The sequence below is a fragment of the Mytilus galloprovincialis genome, chromosome 9 (genome assembly GCF_965363235.1).
Source record: "Mytilus galloprovincialis chromosome 9, xbMytGall1.hap1.1, whole genome shotgun sequence".
NCBI classification, from domain to species: Eukaryota; Metazoa; Mollusca; class Bivalvia; order Mytilida; family Mytilidae; genus Mytilus; species Mytilus galloprovincialis.
The window spans coordinates 86,327,702-86,349,791 of record NC_134846.1 but is presented as its reverse complement, the minus strand read 5'-3'; the positions used below and the strand labels follow the sequence as shown (position 1 = coordinate 86,349,791).

Here is a 22,090-nt window from a genome sequence, read left to right as displayed (position 1 = left end):
CCAGAATTTCATGAAAACTATTTTATCAAAAAACTTTTACCTGACATGGGACAAAAGAAGGGACAGATGCACAGACCAGAAAACATATTGCAATAAACAGATTATTTTCAAGCTACATACCTTTGTTTAAAGGGACTTGTTTTCACCTTGTTGCCTACAGAAAAATAAAATGTAATATCATTCATAACAATCTCTTAACAAAAGAGAAAAGGAAATCCCTAAAATTTACCATTCATTGTAACAGTTTGTATCATTACAGATTGGGTTGTACAAAAGATTTGAGCTGAAAAGAAGTCTTATTAAAAGACTGGAGATGTTATGTCTGATGTTAAATGGTGAAAATATAAGACTTTTGAGCTAGCAACAATATGTCATATAGACAGGAAAACTGAATTTTATAGAATTCTTAGAGATCTCTTATCAATTTTGCTGGGCAGTCTTATACAATATCACCAATTAAAAGTATAACCAAGCAATATTCATTGTGTTACACAGACATTCATTTTCTATTCACTTGTCATTGTTTCAATTTATATCAGTAAATTTTAAATAATTGATATTACATATCTTATAGCAATTTCATTTATTTTTTTATTTCCAATTCTATTTCGACCATACTTACCAAGGTTTTGTAAAGTGCATGTATTAACATTATATACTGATGCTGTTGGTTCAAACATTTCTATCAAAGATGTCTAAAAAAAAATTAAGATTCATACACTCATCTACATGTAACTTGCTGTAAATAAAATCATGCTTTCTTATTATTGTTGTAAATTTTATTTCATGATGTCATGTAACATTTTTCACCTGTTTTGAAACACATATAATCTACACATACTTATTATGAACATCAATGGGTGGCATGGGTATAAAAATATGGTTATATGGACTTCCCTTGTGGATATAAGAAATACATGCTTAAGAAGCCACACTCTGTATGTGCCTGTTTCAAGTCAGGAGCCTGTTTTTCAGTGGGTATCCTTAGTTACTGTGTTTCATATTAGTTTTCTTTCATTATTGTATATATTAATTAGGCCGTTAGTTGTCTAGCTTGAAATTTTTTGTCATTTTGAGGCGTTTTTATAGCTGATTATGTATGCAGTATGGGCTTTGCTCAGGTTCTTATTATTGAAAGCCATACAGTGACATGTAGTTGTTAATTTCTGTGTCATTTGGTCTCTTAAACAGAGTTGTTACATTGGCAATTATACCACATCTTCTTTTCATAGAGATAGGATCGAGTAGGGTGTGTCTATGTCTAAATAGTCAGTCACATCAATATATCTGTTCCAAATGGTGATGTTAAATTTGACACTTGATGTAGGAGTATCATACTATTTGTATTTTTAAAGAAACCTATCAAACACTGTTCACACATCAGCAGACAATACCCATTTGATTTTTAAAATACATCAAGCTTTATATGTCAATCAACCTATACATACTTACTTTAATGACAGCTAATAAAATCTTTTCATTTTCTATAAACACTTGTCTTTTATCAGGGGTCACATTCACGTCTACTGACTCTGAAATTCATTAACTTTTAAGTATATTTGTCTTTATCAAAAAAGTTTTACAGTCAAAGCTACAATAAATTAAGTGCAGCTTCATCTGCCAATATCATCCTAGTGTAACAGACGGAGGACACACAGAACTGATACTCTCGGCAACTGTTTGCTACATCATTTACATTGGAAATGTCATGTGTTCATACCATCCATATCAAAGCGCTGTAAGCACTGTAGGCAGTTAACCAAAAACCAAGGCAAACATAATTATGAAAACTGGCAATGTTGCTTCAATTTTTGTTTAAAGATTTAAAAGAACAAACATTAAACATTCATATATAATTGTACATTTATGTACATTTAATGATTTATTAAGGCAAATAATTCATAATTTATCAAGGTCTTCAATATATAGCAACTTATATATCAAGTATATTTTTTTTCGTGGTCATGAGTCTTGAGTCAGCAGTGGTACAAATTCGCAATGATTGCAGTTCTTCTAGTTGATCGTAATTGTTCGTATTAGTTGACTGTTAGTAGTTCAAGTTGACTTTAGTACGAGCTTGTAAAAGTATGAATGGACTTGCTTCCATGGAAAGAAAACTGAGTTTGTGTTCTACAGTATAAAATTAAAGTTATGAGACACAAATCGGACAAATGTTTACTACTACAGGGATCAATGGTGAGGTCGGACTGACCTGTCCATAGTAAATGTAAATGACTCCCACCTTCACCCCAAGTCCATGATGTCTTAGTTTGGAATAAAATGAAAGGTGTTAGGTCTAGCAAAGTGATATGCATATGTGACGCCTATGAGATTGACCTTGTATGTCATTCAATCTTTTTGAAATGACAAACAGTAATGAATATGGTTTAGGAGTTGGTATCTCAATCTTTTACAAGTTCTCAAAACACACACAAGACGGTGTGGGGTGACCCTAGGGACTACCCCCATTTTTTTATTGATTTTTTCTATTGTCCAATACATGAATATATATGGTTTAGGGATGGGGATCTCGACTGTTTCAAAGTTCCCAAACAGGAGGGGTTGGGTGACCCCAGGGACTCCCCCTGTATTTCATTTGATTGGTTTTATTGTCCCATACATGAATAAATATGGTTGAGGGGTGGGGATCTCGACTGTTTCCAAGTTCTAAAGCAGGAGGTGGTGGGTGACCCTAGGGACTTCACCTATATTTCATTTGATTAGTTATATAGTCCCATACATGAATGTATATGTTTGAGAAGTGGGGATCTCATCTGTTTCAAAGTTATCAAACAGGAGGGGGTAGAGTGCCCAAAAGGACTCCACATACATATCATATGATTTGCTTACATTCAGGTATCATATAATCTACTTGCACTATATGTGTAAAATAAGAAACTTCCAGCTATTTTAACTGACCCATCAAAATTGAGAAAAACAAATACCCATTGAAATTGCAGTAAAATGTTTACACTTTAAAAGCATCTAACTTGCTTTACCTATATTTATTACTGATTAAGAAAATTTATACTGTCACCAGGACCATATATATTGTTAGATATACTGTTCCCAGCTGTCACAAAGACTCACAATGTATTGGATTTTGACATTAAAATTTGTCAAAAAGTACAAAATATTTTCTGTTTTTTCATTCTTTTACATATATCTTTTAGTTTTCAATTCTAGTGTTTATATTTATTTACCATGCAAAGATGTATTTTGTCATCTGTCTGATTTTTTTAAAAGTTGATCGCCAAAACCCGGAGTTACCCATATCAGCTTCCGGAATCGGATCCGATATTGTAATTTTCTTCTCATGTCAGCCATTTTGTTTTCAATGTTGTTTTTGTCAGTTACGATTCTACTCGAATTTACACATTATTTGTTGGCGATTTTCTGTATAAAGCTAGCGGTTGAACAAAATGAACATCGCTGTCATGAATAATAATGCTAAAAACAAGTTTTGAGATCGTTTATTAGGAGACTTTGGTAAAAAGGTTTGCAAAGTTATTTTTTATTTCAGGCCTGTCAAGTCGGGCATGTCGAGCGTAGCTAGTAACCAAGTCGAAATCCGACTGCAAAAGTGGAAGGTCACAGACCTCGGACAACCGCTAATTTGAACCCCTGCCTCCAAATTGAAAAGATACAAAAATTTCGTGTTATAATTTAAAATTGCCGCCAACAGCATGAACAGTGGAACTTATTTTAAGACTACTGACGTTGTTGACTACGTATTGACGACAAACAATATTCCTATGACTTTTGCCATTTGGGAAATCTAAACTACTTGTCTTTAGAGATTTTTGGCGATTAAACATTTCATACATTTGTTCTTTGATAGCTTAGCCAAAATCTCAGGGGATGATAAACTACATAAAGATTCCTATTGTGCCCTACTTCCTATATGTGCAACTTCAAAACTTTTGGAGAAATCGACGATCATTTAAGGTTTTTCTGGTCATATTTTTTGTAATCAAGAATTAAAAGTTTTAAAAAAACTAGCCAATTAGTTTATAAATAACATAACATCCAGCTAGATAATAACAATGGCACATATTTCAGCATTTATTGGGTAGAACACAAATCTATGGTGCTCGCATAAGGCAGCTTAACTGCCTAAATATATTTACCTTTCTGTATAGTAATACTGAGGGCCACAAAGGGATACTGATGTCTGTTATACTGATGATAAACTTCATTTACAAGTTTTGATAGCTGGAAAAAAGAGCGATAAAAAGCCACAAAATAAATGTTTAGTATCCAAAAATTAAGCAAAATAAACTAATTTCAGGAACATTTTGCTGTATAAAGAATTCAACACAAGCATATTTTTCCTCAGTGAAAAAGCAAAAAATAAACACTTCCTGTAAGAAATGGATTTTTGCGGCAATGTTTTTTTTCTCTAAGCCTTTGTCAAAGATTTCAACTACATTATAACCCGTAATTATATAACTGAAATTTAGTGATTTGTATGACCAATTGTAACCCTACTCCACAGGAAAATAAGACAACACTAAAGTACCTTAGAATGATCACATGGTCTTTTGTTAATGAAGTAAAACTGTCTATCTGCACTGCTTCTCCCCTGACCATGTTCACATTTAGATACATGGCCCTCTATCCTAAAACATTAAAAACAAGAATGTGTCCTCAGTACACGAATGCCCCACTCGCACTATCATTTTCTATGTTCAGTGGAGCGTGAAATTCGGGTAAAATCTCTAATTTGGCATTAAAATTAGAAAGATCATATCATAGGGAACATGTGTACCAAGTTTGAAGTCAATTGGACTTCAACTTCATCAAAAACTACTTTGACCAAAAACTTTAACCTGAAGCGGGACAGACGGACGAACGGACGGAAAGACGGACGAACGGACGGACGGAGGAACGGAAGGACGAACGGACGCACAGACCAGAAAACATAATGCCCCTCTACTATGGTTGGTGGGGCATAAAAATTATAAATATATTCTGTTATGTACAAATATTATACCTGATTCTTTTTGAAACGAAGTATGTGGATATTGTGGCTTATATGGTCCAGCAATTATTTCAAAAACTAGTCTACTTAGAAGATAAGTAAATAATTTCAAGTTTATTTCTTTTACATTAACATTTTGAGTGCCATTAGCACTGTCTAACAAAATTTTTACCGTCCTGCATAATTTAAAAAATTTAAGAATGTGTCCATGGAACAAAGATTCCACTGTTTGTAAATATATGGCAAATACTCCAATTTCTCAATTTACAAAGTGACATAACTCAAGAACTACAAATGTGACGCTACCCAAATTCAAACTTGACACATATCATAGAACATAATTCTCCTCTTCTATTGAAAGAAAGGCATAAAAATATCAAATGTGGTTTCTTCATCATTGTTAATTATCAAAAATTGAAACAAAAAAAATATAAATATTATTATCCTTCTAATTAACTTAACCAGACAGATATAGGTAGATGTGGTATCAGTGCCAATGAGACAACTCTCCATCCAAGTCACATTTTATAAAAGTAAACCATTATAGGTCAAGGAACAGTCTTCAACAAGGGGCCCCAAAAATTACTAGTGTGAAACCATTCAAACGGGAAAACCAATGGTCTAATTTCTATAAAAAACGAGAAATGAGAAACGCTTATGAACCACATAAACAAACAACTTGTGAACATCAGATTCCTGATTTAGGACAGGTGCAAACAATTGCAGCGGGATAAAACATTTTAATTGTACCAAACCTTCTCCTTTATCTAAAACACTGCTAATGGAAAAGATCCTTTTTGCTTAATAGTATGACTATAAGAAAGTTGATAACTGTAATACAACCAACTTGAACAACTCGGTCTGTCCTTCTGTCAGTTTTATTCCATACTCTGTTGATACCTCCTCAGTTGGCTTGTGTTGCTTAAACTCTAATATACTCTGTGTCTGAAATGTACAATAAATCTTTGAAATGAACAATCGCTAGAACTATTTAAGAAAGGACTAAAGACGCATCTATTCAAAGTTGCATTTGTGGATCGCTCATAGTTAATACCTGGAACCGTGATTGGTTGTATTTGACTAATGTTGATTTTTAATATTTTGTGCATTTTAGTCTGATTTTATGTGTTTCTGTATATTTTGATATAATGTTGTTTTTTGGTTTTTTTTTACAAGCTGGAGTATTTTAGTAACTTATTTTCAAATACAAAATTCAGCACATTTTAGAAATATTTAGTTAAGATAACAAGTTTTCAAATTTTTACTTATTCATTAATAATTCTTTTAAGTCATTATATGTATTAGAAGTTACTCAGGTATATTAAAAGGGCATTATGCCAATTATTTAGTCTTATTGCCATAGGACCGAAAAGAGCAGTTTCCTCCAGAGAAGAAAATGCTCCAAAGGGTGAAATAATGTCCTTAAAAAAAATCTGCCGTACTGATGACAAGAAATAATGTAATTTTTTTACCAGGCTTTAAATTGGTGTACACAAACAATCATCTTCTGTTAGATTAGCGAAAGCTGCAGAGTCACTACCCATGCTACAATATATGTAGCCTACCTGTTTTGGACCAAATATATTTGAAATATTTTCCTTTACTGTCTGGTTACCTTTACTCGATACTACTGTTGTTCTGTTCCTATAGTGAGAAAAAAGGATGTAATATGATCAATCAAATGCTGTGTCTTGCTTGCAATTGTCGCTATCAGTGTAATATTGTAATGTGACCACCAAAAACTAAGTCAAATGATTAGTAAAATACAGAAAAATCAATTAAAATAAATGGAGAATGTGTCAATGGGACACAGATAGATGATGGTGGAACATAACTCAATAAACAGCTGCGCCATGAGCGCATGATACGCCCGACGTCTTGTGTGGAAGTTTTTTTCAATAATCATAAATAGTTTCTGAGAAAGTTTTAAGCAATAACCATATATTGTTTTTGAGACACGGCGGGGACATGTGAAATCCCCAACCCAGTTTTTTTTTTTACAAAAACTAAATTTCACTAAAATAAAATTTTGAATCAAAACCAAAAAGTATACAGATCTTTAGATTAATATAACAAAGAAGTGTGTAAAGTTTTAAGCAATAATCAAAAATTATTTTTGAGATACGGCGCGACATGTAAAAAAAAACCTCCCCTGTTTAACAAAATACTCAATAACTCCAAATTAAAGTTTTGAATCATCACCAAAAAGTATACAGATCTTTAGATTAATATAACAAAGAAGTGTGTAAAGTTTTAAGCAATAATCATAAATGGTTTTTGAGATACGGCACAACATGTAAAAAAACCCTCCCCCTTTTTTACAAAATACTCAATAACTCAAAAATGAAATTTTGAATCATCACCAAAAAGTATACAGATCTTCAGATTAATATAACAAAGACATGTGAAAAGTTTTAAGCAATAATCATAAATCGTTTTTGAAATATGGTGCGACATGTAAAAAAACCCTCCCCCTTTTTTACAAAATACTCAATAACTCAAAAACAAAATTTTGAATCATCACCAAAAAGTATACAGATATTAAGATTAATATAACTAAGAAGTGTTTTAAGTTTTAAGCCATAATTAAGAATCGTTTTTGAGATACGGTGCAACATGTGAAAAAAAACACCCCCCTGTTTTAGTTAAAAAGTGCCGTAACTCAAAAAGTTTGAATCTTATTTTCACCAAAAAGTATACAGATCATTTGACCATCATAAGAAACAACTATGTTAAGTTTCATGAAATTTGGATAAGTCGTTCTCAAGTTACGGTGCGACATGTTTACGCCGGACAGACAGACGGACGGACACTGGACATTTGTATACCATAATACATTTTGACGGGCATATAAAAACGGTAAATGTGACAAACCCATATTCGAAAATTAGAATTGTGTATAAGTTTCATAACATTTAGTTGAGGCAAACTTAAGGTTGAGAAAAGATAAAAAAAAATCAGCGATTTTTCAATATTTGTAAAGGTACATACTTGTAGAACGGTAAAAGTGTTGCCAATTGAATTCAAATTTGATCTGTGTTGTGTAGGAATACACATTGTGTATAAGTTTTAAAACATTTGGTTGAGGCAAACTAAAGTTGGAGAATGAAAACCAATTTTAGGACATGCCAGACGGACAAGGGTAACACTAAATGCCCCCTTCCCCTATCAGCAGAAGCGTAAAACTTTTTTAAAATCTATATTACGGAAAGCTCTAAAGATGAAAATATCAAATCTCATTATAATGTACAAGTTTTTATAAATTCATTTTAAGTTAAGATATGTGCATTTTTTTTCTTCACTTTTATGCTTATTTCATATCATACATAGCCGTTTGTTTTAGTTCTATCAAATTCTCTTTTTTTCGCAATTTAGAGCATGATGCATAGTACAAACATGGGTCTTTTGTAGAAGACTAGCTATGGTAGGATTATATCAAGGTCTATTTTGGTCTAATTTTAATATTGGTTTGCCTGTCTCATGGATGTTTTCCACAACATTTACTTCTATGCATTACTAACCCTTAATTCATATATAAGCAACATCAGTTATTAAACATAGTAATTACATGTCAAATATTATAAGCAGCAGATGTAGGTGGAGAGTCCTTGGTCTCCAAAACCCTTTTATGGAGCTACATATATACAATAAATGCAAACACTTTTTATAATTATCACTCAAAACGTTTTTAACATTTCTGGATCTGGAGGGCTACATAATCTATAAAACAGAATAGTAAAAACAAAAGGGCAGCAGCAACCAAACCTATGCAATGCTGTACACTCCAAAGTCATATAGTAAGTTATCATGTAACTACCGCAGCTCAACTTAAGGTCTCCACGGAACATTTGAAGGTCCCCACTATGTATTGTTTACCTTTACTACACAAAATACCCATAAAATATTGTTTTATATCTTGGCCTCTAGTAAATGTTCTACTTCTATAAACGGTTGCCTATAATTGCTTACATCCACTTCTTTTCAACTTTGGTAGATATTTGTCTCATTAGCAATCATACCACATCTCTTTTTACATTGAGTAAATCTTAATATATTTTTATAAAGGAGGATAATACATCTTGCAAGAAACTGGAAATAGTTTCTTAGATACCTTCCCCTTACAATGTACCTACCCTTTGCCAGTTTGATTTGTACAAGTTATTCGTACACCTGTATTGATGAGGCAATATGCATTCAGGACATGTACCATCTTTACAAATTCCTTCTTCAGATTTCGTTGGAATTCTTTATGTCTAACAGGAAGTGTATAAAATAGGTTCTGTAAGGTTACTGTAGTACCAATCTATAAATTAGATTATCGTATAATATAAAATCCTGACTGTAACATTAACTACAAATGTCTCAAATGTTTTGGAATGTTTTTCACCAGATTGCTGTATAATCTTAGGGCTTCAGTTCAAAACAAAAACTAATCATCTTTGTATCACTATATATGTTTACTAGAACACACCCGTGATATCGCGGGTCTGTGACTGAATTAAAGTATATAACTATGTGCAAGCCTTATTTTAGTATTAGTATTGTTATCTGATAAAGTCATGCCGATTATAAGATACACAGTTTTCTCTGCTATCAAATCTTTCTGTTTGAACCCGTTGAACTGGAACTTATCAATTATTGGTAATATTAATTATTTAGAAAACAAAAGCTCCTGGAATGGAGTATTTTTTAATCAACAGCATTGTCCTATATGAGTTATAAATACAGTTGAATTCTTTGATTCGCTGTTTTACGTCATGCCCGCTAACAAATTGAAAACTGTACCTATACGCCTTATTTTTAGTAACAGATTTTTAGTATTCGTATTGTTATCTTAGAAAGTCTTACTGATTAAAATACTACAATAGGTAACAATTTGACAATTTAGTAGTGTCAACCCTGTGATTATGACCCGTGTATATAGCATATTAATCCTGAATACACCGTTTGTTGGTGGGCCTGTCAGATGCGGAACGTACAGATAAGGTAATAGGTAACAGGTGAATATACTATTGGTATCGGTATCGGACTCGACCCGGAACTTCTTAATTATTGGCAATATTAATTACGTGGAAAACAAAAGGGCCTGGAGTTGTGAAATTTTTAATCTACACCTTTGTACTATATTAGTTATATATAAAGTTGAATTCTTTGATTCATCGTTTTTACGTGATGACGGCTGACAAATTGGACCTCGTAATTTTAGTATTATAGATATTTGCTAGAAATTGAAAGTCAAACATCTAAAATTGAAACAAGAAGTTATGTTTAATAATAGTGTTTGTGTATGCTTCATGGAAATTCCAGATTTTAAGTATTACATTATTTGCAGTGCTTTCAGTAGTAATATGGTGCTATAGAGCAATCAACTAACATCTATAGCTAGTGCCGATTTTTGAAGATGCAAAGATTGTTCTTTAAACCAAACTTAGACCAAAACAAGACACATGTGTTGTGCTAATTCTTTTGTAATTCAAAGTATCAGAAAACAGGAAATAGGTGTCTAACAGACACTAAAAGCACTCACACCTTATTTTCATTCCTGTCAAGCTGCTGGTCAATTACAAATAAGATGTCTATCTAATTAGTAGTATTTACAATTTGAATTTAACCATACCTGCCTAGCCACTGATGACCTACTGTTGACCTTGCCATGGTTATCATATTCCAGTTTAGTACCTACTTCTACATCTTTGTGTCTGGTTACAACACTCATAATACTGTAAAGAAGAACTAACAATATAATGCTATAAGTATTATTGTGATGTTTTTACTATTGCATAAAATATAACAGAGTTATAAACACATTAATAATTTAAACTCTCATTTTGAATTTTTTTTTATTTAAATTAAGGAGGTACGTGGGTATAAGATTTTCCAAAAAAAATTTAACATTTATTTTTCATTACAAATTTTATTTATTACCTTTAGTAGTTGTTACTTTATCATATGGTACAAAAATCATTCCAAAAAATCAATACATGTTGACCCCAGGTGACTTTTAAAATGTAGATATCATTGAAAAAGCTTCAAATTATCTCCCTTTGGTGAAAAAATGCAATTTTTTGGCATTAAAAATGAAATATCTTGTTTAACTCATCAGTGACCTATATTTTTTATTGTTGTTTTTGAATAAGCTGTACATGAACTAAATAATTATAAAATTTAAGCGATTTCTGTAATTTTGTTCTTATTTATTTCGATATTACCGCTATTTCTACTATTAATTCAACAGAAAAAAGGACATTAACAAAAATGTATGCTTCTTTCGAAGGCAGATTGTGAGTGTAAATGAACGGAGAATGCATGTTTTTATTTCATTTTTCTATTAAGTAAAAGATAAAGTTCATTTGTAGAAAAATATAGCGAAATCCTATATTAAATAAAAAAATTGAATTTTTCTCAATATTGCAAAAATTAAAATAGCATTTTAGTCAAAAATGACAAAATCGCAATAAAACATGCATGCAATAATTTCTGAATTTACAGAAACTGAGAATACAAATGCAATTGGCTATAAATTAGCATTCTTAAAAGGTGAGTAAAAAATCTACAGCAAAATTGTTTTGAACATTTATTTTTACATGTGTTTTCCTGGGGCGTAGCTGGGTCCTTTTGAAGTGCACGCCAACCAGGGACGTAATGGGGTATTCCCCCCCTCCCCCAAAATTTGTTTTTTTGGCTAGACGCAAAAGGGTGTGTTCTGAGGGCCTAAAATTGGTTTGAATAGCAAATTATTAGGACTGTATTTGATCATTTTTATTTAAAAACATCCTGAATAATTTTCAAAAATCTGCCCTTCGCATTTATAGCTGCAACAAAAACGTCCATGGTCTTGTCTAAATTGACCTCAAAAACACGATGGATGTGCATAAAACCCAAAGCAGATAATCTGTCATTTCTCAACAGGTATTGTATTAATAGACAGATACAATGCGGGGTTGACTATATCAAGCTGTCGGCACTTTATCACTAGGTAGGATTCGACAGCGAGCTCTCCAGCGTTCAACCTCTCTCTTGTAGTCTTCTAAAGACAACCCGATATCTATCAGGTATGTCTGATGCATTGTGACAATTTGGTCATTATTTATTTGTCAGACTATACACACGGAAGAAGATACTGTGCATGAAAATGGTTTTCTGAATTCAGAAGTCGAGAATCAAGTTCCGTCATCATATGATCCAGAAACGGATAGTAGAGTAGAGAGAAATTCGCCAGTAATCCTTAGGTGTTTCGGCTGGATGGCTAGCTCTCGAGGTTTGTCTTCAACACCGCCTAGGAACATTTTCAACTATATCAAAAGCCTCTGCTATATCTAGAGAGATTAGGTATAGCTCGTTCCAAACACTCATTATCATCATTTCGCTCGGAACGCAACATTTCAGTAACGACTATTATTGTATAGCAATATAATATTTCCAACAGAAAGTAACCAAAAGTTAGCGTGCAATAAATTCTAATATTGCACTAGTGCAATAAATCCTCAAAATTCATGACGTCATCAACGACAAAATCTTAGTTTAAACCAGTTAATACTTTTAAATATTATATTACTATACAATAAAAGGGTTATTGCATGAATATCGGGGAATATTGTCCCTCGTAGAACATATATTGCACTCGCAAGCTCGTGCAATATAAAATTCTACTCGGGACAATATTCCCCAATATTCATGCAATAACCCTTTAGTACTGCGGAATCGGATGAAGTCTTGAAAGACTATTTTATTTTATTTTTAATGCATTGAAGCCTTATTTCGACAGGAAGGTGTCAAAACAGAACAATATGAAGTAGCCTTTCAACACAATGATTTAAAGAGGGAATTCAGATTAATATTTACCATTATCGTAATTTACATATAAAAGAGGGGCGAAATGTACCAAAAGGACAGTCAAACTCATATAAAGGTTATTGTACTTCGTTAAATTGTTCAGGGTTGGATCCAAAGTTGAGAGATAAAAATGAAACAAACGTCAATTGGTCATTTTTTGCCAAAATTAGGTACGAAATTTACAACCCTCATCCAAATAAAAACGTGGATTTACAACCCCTGCGGTCCTGGTAGTTCAACGACGTGAATTACATTTTTTTTATTGAATATACCTTGTCAGAAATTTTAAGGTGTGGACATCTTTCCATTTGTCAGTCAAAAGTTGTAACTTTACATTTTTCGTAATGATTTCGAATCTTTCAACAAAGAAATATCTGGATAAGATGGTCCCAGATTTTTTTGTGTACTGGCTTTGACATTGACACTGATGTGGCGCTTATGCTACGGGTTCATCGTAAACCTTTGACGTTTCAGAGTCTATATTGTCCTGATTTGTTGCTGGTTGTGTTTCTGCATGCCTATCACCGTTGGTACTGTTAGTAGGCATTTTGGTGAAAAAATTGTCTAAAGTTTGCCCTTTCGGCAGGTCACGCTTTGAACTGCTCATGTTTACGCTGCTTTTTTACTTTGAGTACCAGAAAAAAAAATTCTCATAAATAAATTAAAAAGTATTTCGGTCAGGGTTGATATATACGGAAATATTATTGTGACGTTATTAAAGTAGTTATACTGTATCGTTGTCTACGTTTCTTAAGTTAAATTTTATATTTTTTACTCGTTTGTATTTTTATTTTATTTTTCGGCGTAAATTATTTTTTTAGACCCCTCGATGTGCACGCCATAGCGTGCCAGCGTATATGGAGCTACGCCCCAGTTTTCTGTTTTGTTTTACAAGGTACAGCTTGGACTGGACCATTATTCCCTGTACAACAAAAGCATAGGAGAGTTGTCTTCAAAATTTATCAATCAAATAAGGAGAGTAACTACATGTACATTATACCAGACTGAAATTCTTTCTAAAACCTTTGTCGAGATTAATACTTCCCCATCTTTCCACTTAGCCAAGATTTTGATAGATGGAAGTTTGTTTAACATGTTTAAGGGAACTGTTTTCTTTGTTCTGTTTAAATGTTTTCCTTTAAGGATATTTTTGTGAAGTTTTTACCTCAAAGCACACAAGGAACTCAATGCTTCTCCTCTGAATCCAAATGTTTCCACATTTATCAGGTCTGAAAAATCTTCTAACTTAGAAGTATGATGTTTCAAAGCTAAAGAAAGAAAAAGAAAACATAAGATAGCATGTGTTAAAAAATTCAGAGTATATATGTAAGACTCAGATCGACGTCGAGTCTCTAATCGATGTCCATTACTCAAATCGACATCCATTAAAATAACATTCCAAATCGACGGCCAATTGTATTCCTATCTAATCGACGTCCATTTTTTTTGGCTTCTTTAATCGACGTCAGATTTCTAGCGTCTCTAATCAACGTCTGTTTTGGAAACATAATACAAAATTGACTAAATTTTTGACTAAAATGCTAACGCTCAGGATAAAATTTGAATATCACGGCCCAGGCCTTGTGTAAATTTCCAACAATCTATGGCTTCCATGAATTATTTCTTAATTAATGCCAAAATATGCAATCTTTAATGACCTGACAAAAGTATCGTAACTATATCCCTTCTTAATAAGTCTATTTAAAGGTTTCGTTAGCTTTTTGTGCTTTATAAAGAATATTTCCATAAAAAATTGGATGTGAAATGCCTGAACGTATAAGAAGTCTGCATGTTGAGCTATATTTACGAATGATGTCCTTATACCGATGATAAAATTTAGTAAATGTTTTGACTAGTTTGTGATATCGAAAACCCTGGTGTAATAATTTTTCAGTAATACATAAATTTCTCTCGTTAAAATCTAAAACATTGTTACATACACAAGTGAATCGCACAAGTTGAGATATGTAAACACCATAAGATGGTGACAAGGGAACGTCACCATCTAAAAATGGATAATTAAAACGATAGGAAATGAAAAATCATCTCTTTTATCATAAATTTTAGTATTAAGCTTTCTGTTAATGATATAGATATCAAGGCCGAGGAAAGGGCAGTGGTCATTGTTAGTATTAGCTTTATTTAAAGTAATTTCAACAGGATAAATTTCTTTAGTATATATACTGAAGTCGTCATTATTGAGAGCCAAAATATCATCCAAATATCTAAAAGTATTATTAAATTTGTGTATCAGATGTTGTTTCGATGGGTCTTTGCTGATTTTTGTCATAAATTGTAACTCATAGCAATACAAAAACAGGTTGCAATAAGTGGTGCACAGTTAGTCCCCATTGGAATTCCGATAACCTGACGATATACGGAATCTCCAAAGCGAACAAAAATGCATGTCCAATTGACATAGTTTTTTTGTTCATTGCTACTAAAAAATTACATAAAAGAGTTTGAACATATATATTCACATTCTGACTTTTTAAATGCCCATTTAATTAGGTGTGTGAATTTTTTCTTAATGAGAATGTGAGGCAATGTGGTATATAGGGTAGAAAAATCAAAATTTTGAACAGATTCAAAATCACCAATATAAGCATGCAATTTATCAAGTACTTCTAACGAGTTCTTGACACTCCAAAAGTAATTAATTCCACTATTTTCGAAGGCCTTATTTGAACAATTTATTATCAGGTTTTTGTTTGTACCAAGTGTACTGGTAAGAAGAATTGACAATTTAGTAGTGGAAACAATGGCTTGAAGACGGAATAAATCTATATTTGTAAGGTGTTTTGTTTAGCTTCGGAAGCCAATACCTAGTTGGGACTTTCATTGTTAAATGTTTGAACCCTACAAAACATGTTCATGTTTAAATGTTTGAACCCTACAAAACATGTTCATGTTTAAATGTAATTAAGTGACTTAAGTCCAGTAATTTATCATTTATTGATATTGGACATCGATTAAAGACGACTACAATCAATTGGGCATAGTTTTTGGCAATACATGCCGTCACATTGGATGTTGATTAGAGTATCAAAATATTGGACGTCAATTTGAGAATGTGACGTCCTATTTGGACGTCGATTTAAGAAACAGACGTCGGTTAGAGGCCTGACGTCGATCTGAGTCTAACATATATGAAAAGGTTAACCAAACATTTGACATCATCAAGTTGTTATTTCAATATTTCAAAAGGTAGAAATGAAAATTTTAAAAATACAGTTTGATTCCAGTTTGGAAAGATACAATGGAATTCACACGAAACTTTAATAATGCATTTTAGTTCAGAGGTATACATTGTACAAGCTCATGAAGCTGTTCTGAAGGCACATTGGTTGATTTGAACAAGAAAAGTTATATTGATTCTTTTAAAAGAATAGACATGCAGCGCCAAAATAAGAAATTCTTTTAACATAGTTCATTATTATTTTTTTCAACCTATTGTGCCTTACCCATGCATAGTTGTTAACTTTACATCATTTGTCTCTGGTTGAGAGTGGTCTCATTGGCATCATACCACATCTTCTTATATCTTTATATTTATAAAAACTTAAGTCTTACTGAGTCCTTCAAAGTTCTTCTCCTCCACACCCAATCCATTGTCACTGACATCAATCATCTCACTCCCATATTCTCTCAGTTTGACCTCTGTAAAATAGGATTTAAATACTCAATATAGATACATGTACAACTTCAAGGCTTAAAAGTTTATATGCCATTTTATCCACAAAACAGAAGTGATGAGAAAAGCTCACTTAGCCCTTCAGGGGAAAGGGGGGTTCCAGCCCCCAGAACCCTCCCCTTGGACATGTTGGATCAGCCAATGCATGTTTGGTAGACCCAAATGACAACCCTAGGGGAATAATATTTGAGTGCAACTGGGTATTAAAGTTGCTGATTTTTAGAAGAGATGACAACACTTTAGTTCCTGAGATCTGGGACACAGTTCAAACCACTTAGAGTAAAACAAAAGAAGTTTTAACATTTAAATATACATGCTCAATCTCTTTCAGTGATACATGTACCTATAATGCTACCATTCATACCTACAATGGTGGCTCCAGCATCAATACTATTCTCTACCAGTTCTTTAACTGCTGTAGCTAATGTTAATACAACTTGTCCTGAGCATATTCTGTGTACAGACCCTCTGTCTATAGCCTTTATGGACCCAGCTTCCATTACCAGGATTAGACTACAATCCTGAAGAAAAAATAAATTACATCTAGAAATCCTCAGGGTTCGGCCAATAAAATAATACATGTGTTACCTCTAACCCTTCCTACCCTAATTTTTAGTGCCTGGAATAACCCTATAGAGTTATATCTCTGACTGTGAACTGAGGATACGAAAATATATGACATACGAAAACATATGACACGACGATATAATGCATTTGGAACTCTAGATCCGGCCCCTATACACCTTATCGCTATTTGTCCGCCATTACTGGATATCACACAGGTTCCCGTAAAAATTTGACGTCATAAAACAAAATGTTTGATGCCACAATGGAAAAATGATTGTTGTATGCGTCAAAAGTTCAAGCGGCCGGATCAGCCGGGATTAGCGATAAGGTGTATAGTTTTTAATACAACTTGTCCTGAGCATATTCTGTGTACAGACCCTCTGTCTGTAGCCTTTATTGACCCAGCTTCCATTACCAGGATAATTTAGACTACAATCCTGAAGAAAAAAATCATGAAAATAAATTACATCTAGAAATCCTCAAGGTTTGGCCACTTTTTATACTTTGAGGACTGAGCGAATCAGGTGAGTGTGTGAGTTGGTATGTTTTATTTTTGTTATATTGTATTATGTTTAGGGAAGGTTAACTTTCTGGTAATAAGACCCGTCACGGCCTAGCTGGGGAATTGGGTAGGCAAATGCTCACATTAATCTGTACCGATACAGGCTCCAAATGCTTCCTTTATACGCCATAACTCATGGTGGTGATCCTTATAAAGGATGCTTATACGGAGACAAGAAGAAGAAGAAGTATAGATCTGTAAACTAACACTGACTAACAGACTAAAGTAAAGAACACCCAGTGGCGTAGCCAGGGTTGAAATGATGTGGATGCCTTCGCCGAGCGGAGCGAGGCGAATGTTTTTGGGACTATTTTATGCAGAAAATTATATTTTTTCAGACATTGTTCCTGTAGGCACATTTGCTCCCATAGAATCCGGCACTGGTTATATAGATTTTTGTTTAATTTCAAAATACCCACCAATTCATATAATTATATTTCAAACATAATTCTAATGTTTTCTCGAAATTCTCGAAACTGAATGAAACTCATAATTTATTTATTTGATGAAAAAGTTTCCCACCAAACTTAATATTTGACATCTCATAAATGGCCCTATCACAGCGGCACTTCTGTATAAAGGGACTGAAGTGATCCCCTTTTCTAGCATTTCTCAAAAAACGGCCCTATCACAGCGGCACTTCGGAATATAGGAACTGAAGTGACCCCATTAACGCGTCGTAGGGGACATCATCGAAATACCTGGTGTTCGTCCATCCGGTCTTGTTTGCACTCTCATGTGTACAATTCTTGCCAGATTTTTATATCATCATGATCAGCAATGACAATTTCGAAAATAAGTCCTAAGCTTTGACCTTTTGAAATAAAAATTAAAATGGAAATCCCATTGCATTTTCTCTAAAGCTTTTATTTCTTCATTAAAAATAAAAGGAAAAGGAAAAACATTAATTTTTATTAGTTATTGCTCTTGTTCATTGGTTATATAAAATATGTGCAATGCAGGGGACATAGGAACTTTGTTCTTTTATTGAAAATAAAATTAATATGTGGACCCAGATAGGAACTGGAATTTCTAATAAGCCCAGGAATGATCACACTCTATTACAGATTAGTTTTTTTCACGTCGTCGTTCATTTCACAGGAAACGATATCAGGATATGGTGGTTTAGTTGTCAGTTATGTTGTTAGTCAGTTGAAGAAGCCGTCGCTCCGCTAGGCTCAATTTCAGATGAAACATGTCCGAGGATATGTGCATCATTTTCTGCACTTGCCGTAGCCGACGACGTAGTCTTTTTACGAAAAAAATCAAGAACACTTTTCTGCGATATCTTGTTTTATTACATGAACTAAATTATCCTTAATAAAAGACCACGCATACTTCATCGGAAATAACTGGATGCTGTCTTCATGTCCTAACCTTTGTTACATACGGATACCTCCGAGTTTAACTGCTGCGAACATATCTTTATTTATATTTTTTTTCCTGTCAAAATGATGTGGATGCTTGAGCATCTGAGCATACATGCAAGCTACGCCACTGACACCGACATCATTTCAGACATTTGGAACTCTAGATCTGTAAAATTTCATATTACCACATCACAATATGGTTCTCAATTAATCTTGATGTTTCTTAATCTGCAGGATAAATAAGCGAAAATCTTCCAGTAAGACATAAACAACAACAAAATATAAAATTTCAATTTGGCGCACTTTTCGGATTGTCTCGCAAACCTTCCTTTCGGAACACTGAAAGTAAGACACGAACTAATGTCGGACAATATCCGGGAAAAGTTTTCGATGTTCCTCGAGTTCAATTTTAATCATGGACAAAGTTAAATTAATTAAAATGTTTCATACAATGTATCCTATTTCACGTACAGTTTTACTATTACCACATAACTGGTGAGAGTAGTATGTGTTAGTCATTTTAGGAACAACCCATATGAGAAATATTTTCAGTCCAGTGTTTAACCAGAGGATATATAATATGAGGCTAAGTATCTCTTTTAAAACGAAAAAGAAAAAAATTAACACCTGCCCATACTTGAAATGGCACCAATCAATAAAAAAAAAGCATACTCCCAAAATATGCTAGTCCTAAACTTTAAAAAGATACAAGCCTATTGGAACTAGAAAAAAAACTGAGCTAATTAATTTTCAAATATGAACACACTGATGTAGCGGCACTTTTCTCGACTATAAAAAAACAGCTATAAACTTTAATTTGTTCAAACAGGGACCCTCTATAAAGTCAAGTACATGCTCGGATATTTTTTTCAAAGAGATGTGCCTGTGCCTGGTTTCTAACTTAGTTTATCTACAACCCAAATAAAAAAATGCTTCATCATTTACCATAAATTTGTGCCATTTTAAGTAGATTTTTATTCAGCTAAAAATTAAATGTAAGCACCATCAAATTGTCACAGTTCTCAATTTAGGGATTGTTGCACAGTTAGGGAATGGATGTCTATTAGCTGAAGTTGTCCTAAACATTGAAGTTATAGTATTATGTTTAGCTGAGTAAACAAAAATTCCAGACGGTCTGATAGATGAGATATTATATCTAATTCAAAGTCTGATTTATACAACAAAGAAAACGCAATCTTTCAAAAGATTTTGTCAGACAATGAAAATAATCTTTTAAAAAATAATGTCAAATTAGTAACAGAAAAACTCAAGAATTGGCAGGCATTTCTTCAAAACATATTGTGCCTCATAGCTCTAGAGGCAGGTCTTTCTAATACAGAATGATATAAATTGTCTCTACAATTCATAGAACAACGTGTACAAATACGATTTGAACTAGCATACAACCACCTACAGATGTCTATTTAGACACTACTTGTCTCTGGCTTGCAAACAATGTACTATTAAGCACACACACTCTAAGATTCAACCAATGTATTGTATTGCATCACACACGTGTGTTGTTACGATACATACAGGAGATTAAGAACAACAAAATGTACAAATCAATAGAATAATAAGTCTGTGCTTTAAATATTAAAATTGAAATGATTGTCAAGAGACCATTATTTGTTTGCAAGAATAATATTTTCATACAGCTCCATGTCTAACAATCTATGATGAAAATATGTTTATTACGCAATAATAAGTCTTTTATTTTTAAGCCATGCAGCAATACACCTTAAAGAATTTACATATATATGAATATAATAGCATCATTGATTAATAGTTACATATGTGGAAGGGATCTATTTCTGAAGTTCTTTGATTTGGATTATTCATGTTATTTGAGAACCGAGAAACGAGTGCCTTGCAAACTATTGGTAAGATTTATTTTTCATTTTAAACAATGAGCGTCTGTTGTAAAATAAATAAATAAAGCTCCCACAAGAAAATGTTTAACTGATTGTGATCTGACAATATTCAACCAATTCCATTTGAGCAATACAGTCCGAAGGAAAGTCCACGAGACAACAACCAATCGACAGTAGGTCGTAATTGTATAACCACAAAATGTTACATTCATTTAACGGTTTTTGTAATATTTTGAACCTTTTGATAACTGATTTTACAATAGCTGCGGCGGAACCATAGCTCTTATGTCCTTATGATATATTTTGACTTTGTGGGTCAATGGTCTGCAAATAGTCAACAATATCACAAGGACCTAACAGTTACGATTCCGCATCTAGTTTTACAATTGTTGATATTATAATTATGACAAATTTAATTTGTTGAATTTTTTCAGTTCGGATAATTAAAATTATGTAGTATCGGAACTTAACATAAGTCATGTTTGTGTCTTATTGGCAAACATTTTAGCTTATAACATGAAAAGAGCTGTACAAATCTTTATTATAATTTTAAAACAACATTATGGCAAAAGACTGTCATGAAAATACTGAGATCAGTTTACCAAAATTAACATTCATCGTTAATAATTAAGTTGATTCAATATTTTTTTTATAAAAGACGGATTCAACTGTTTTGAGGATTATAGGATTCATTCACTTTTAGGAGGACTTTTAGTGTATAAATGATTAGACTATCAGCAAATATTTTAGATACAAGGTTACGTCTTTGAATTAGCCTAGGATTTTTACAGTGATTGCATGGGTGCAGTACTACACATACACAAAACACATCTGTCACTGTTGATTCAATATTTGTCATGCTAAATCAAACATAATTTACTACCAGATCTATATTAAACTTTAACACAAATCTTTTAATCATTAAATGTCTTGCTTATCTTTACACATTTTTATCACTAAAATGCAGTTTTATCAGATATATATACGTTAATTAAACACGTGTTATAATATGCAATTTTAGAAAATGTTTTAAGGCTACAAATAACTTTTCTGCATCATCAAAATCATTGGTTCTATCAGTTTTCTTAGAATAATAAGCTCAACTCTTTCATCGAACTAAACAATACTGGCTCCATTAAAAGTTTACTCTGAATTCATGAATTTGGTAATACGTCTTATGATTCTATACAATACGTCTTATGATTC

The 22,090-nt window shown here is 32.8% G+C and overlaps 1 protein-coding gene across 1 annotated transcript in view; it reads right to left on the bottom strand.

Moving 5' to 3' along the window:
* Window positions 1–19,336, bottom strand: part of LOC143046234 (mismatch repair endonuclease PMS2-like) — a 36,401-nt gene extending 17,065 nt beyond the window's left edge. The window contains exons 1-13 of the mRNA XM_076219283.1: window positions 19,196–19,336; window positions 16,876–17,032; window positions 16,391–16,477; window positions 13,983–14,085; window positions 10,602–10,704; window positions 9,118–9,287; window positions 6,550–6,628; window positions 5,832–5,929; window positions 4,523–4,622; window positions 4,131–4,215; window positions 1,453–1,532; window positions 623–695; window positions 121–154 (exon numbers count right to left, since the gene is read on the bottom strand). Of these exons, the coding sequence (XP_076075398.1) occupies window positions 121–154; window positions 623–695; window positions 1,453–1,532; window positions 4,131–4,215; window positions 4,523–4,622; window positions 5,832–5,929; window positions 6,550–6,628; window positions 9,118–9,287; window positions 10,602–10,704; window positions 13,983–14,085; window positions 16,391–16,477; window positions 16,876–17,011 (1,148 nt within the window). The 5' untranslated portion in view covers window positions 17,012–17,032; window positions 19,196–19,336. The remainder of the gene's footprint in view (window positions 1–120; window positions 155–622; window positions 696–1,452; window positions 1,533–4,130; window positions 4,216–4,522; window positions 4,623–5,831; window positions 5,930–6,549; window positions 6,629–9,117; window positions 9,288–10,601; window positions 10,705–13,982; window positions 14,086–16,390; window positions 16,478–16,875; window positions 17,033–19,195) is intronic.
* Window positions 19,337–22,090: the final 2,754 nt, after the last annotated feature.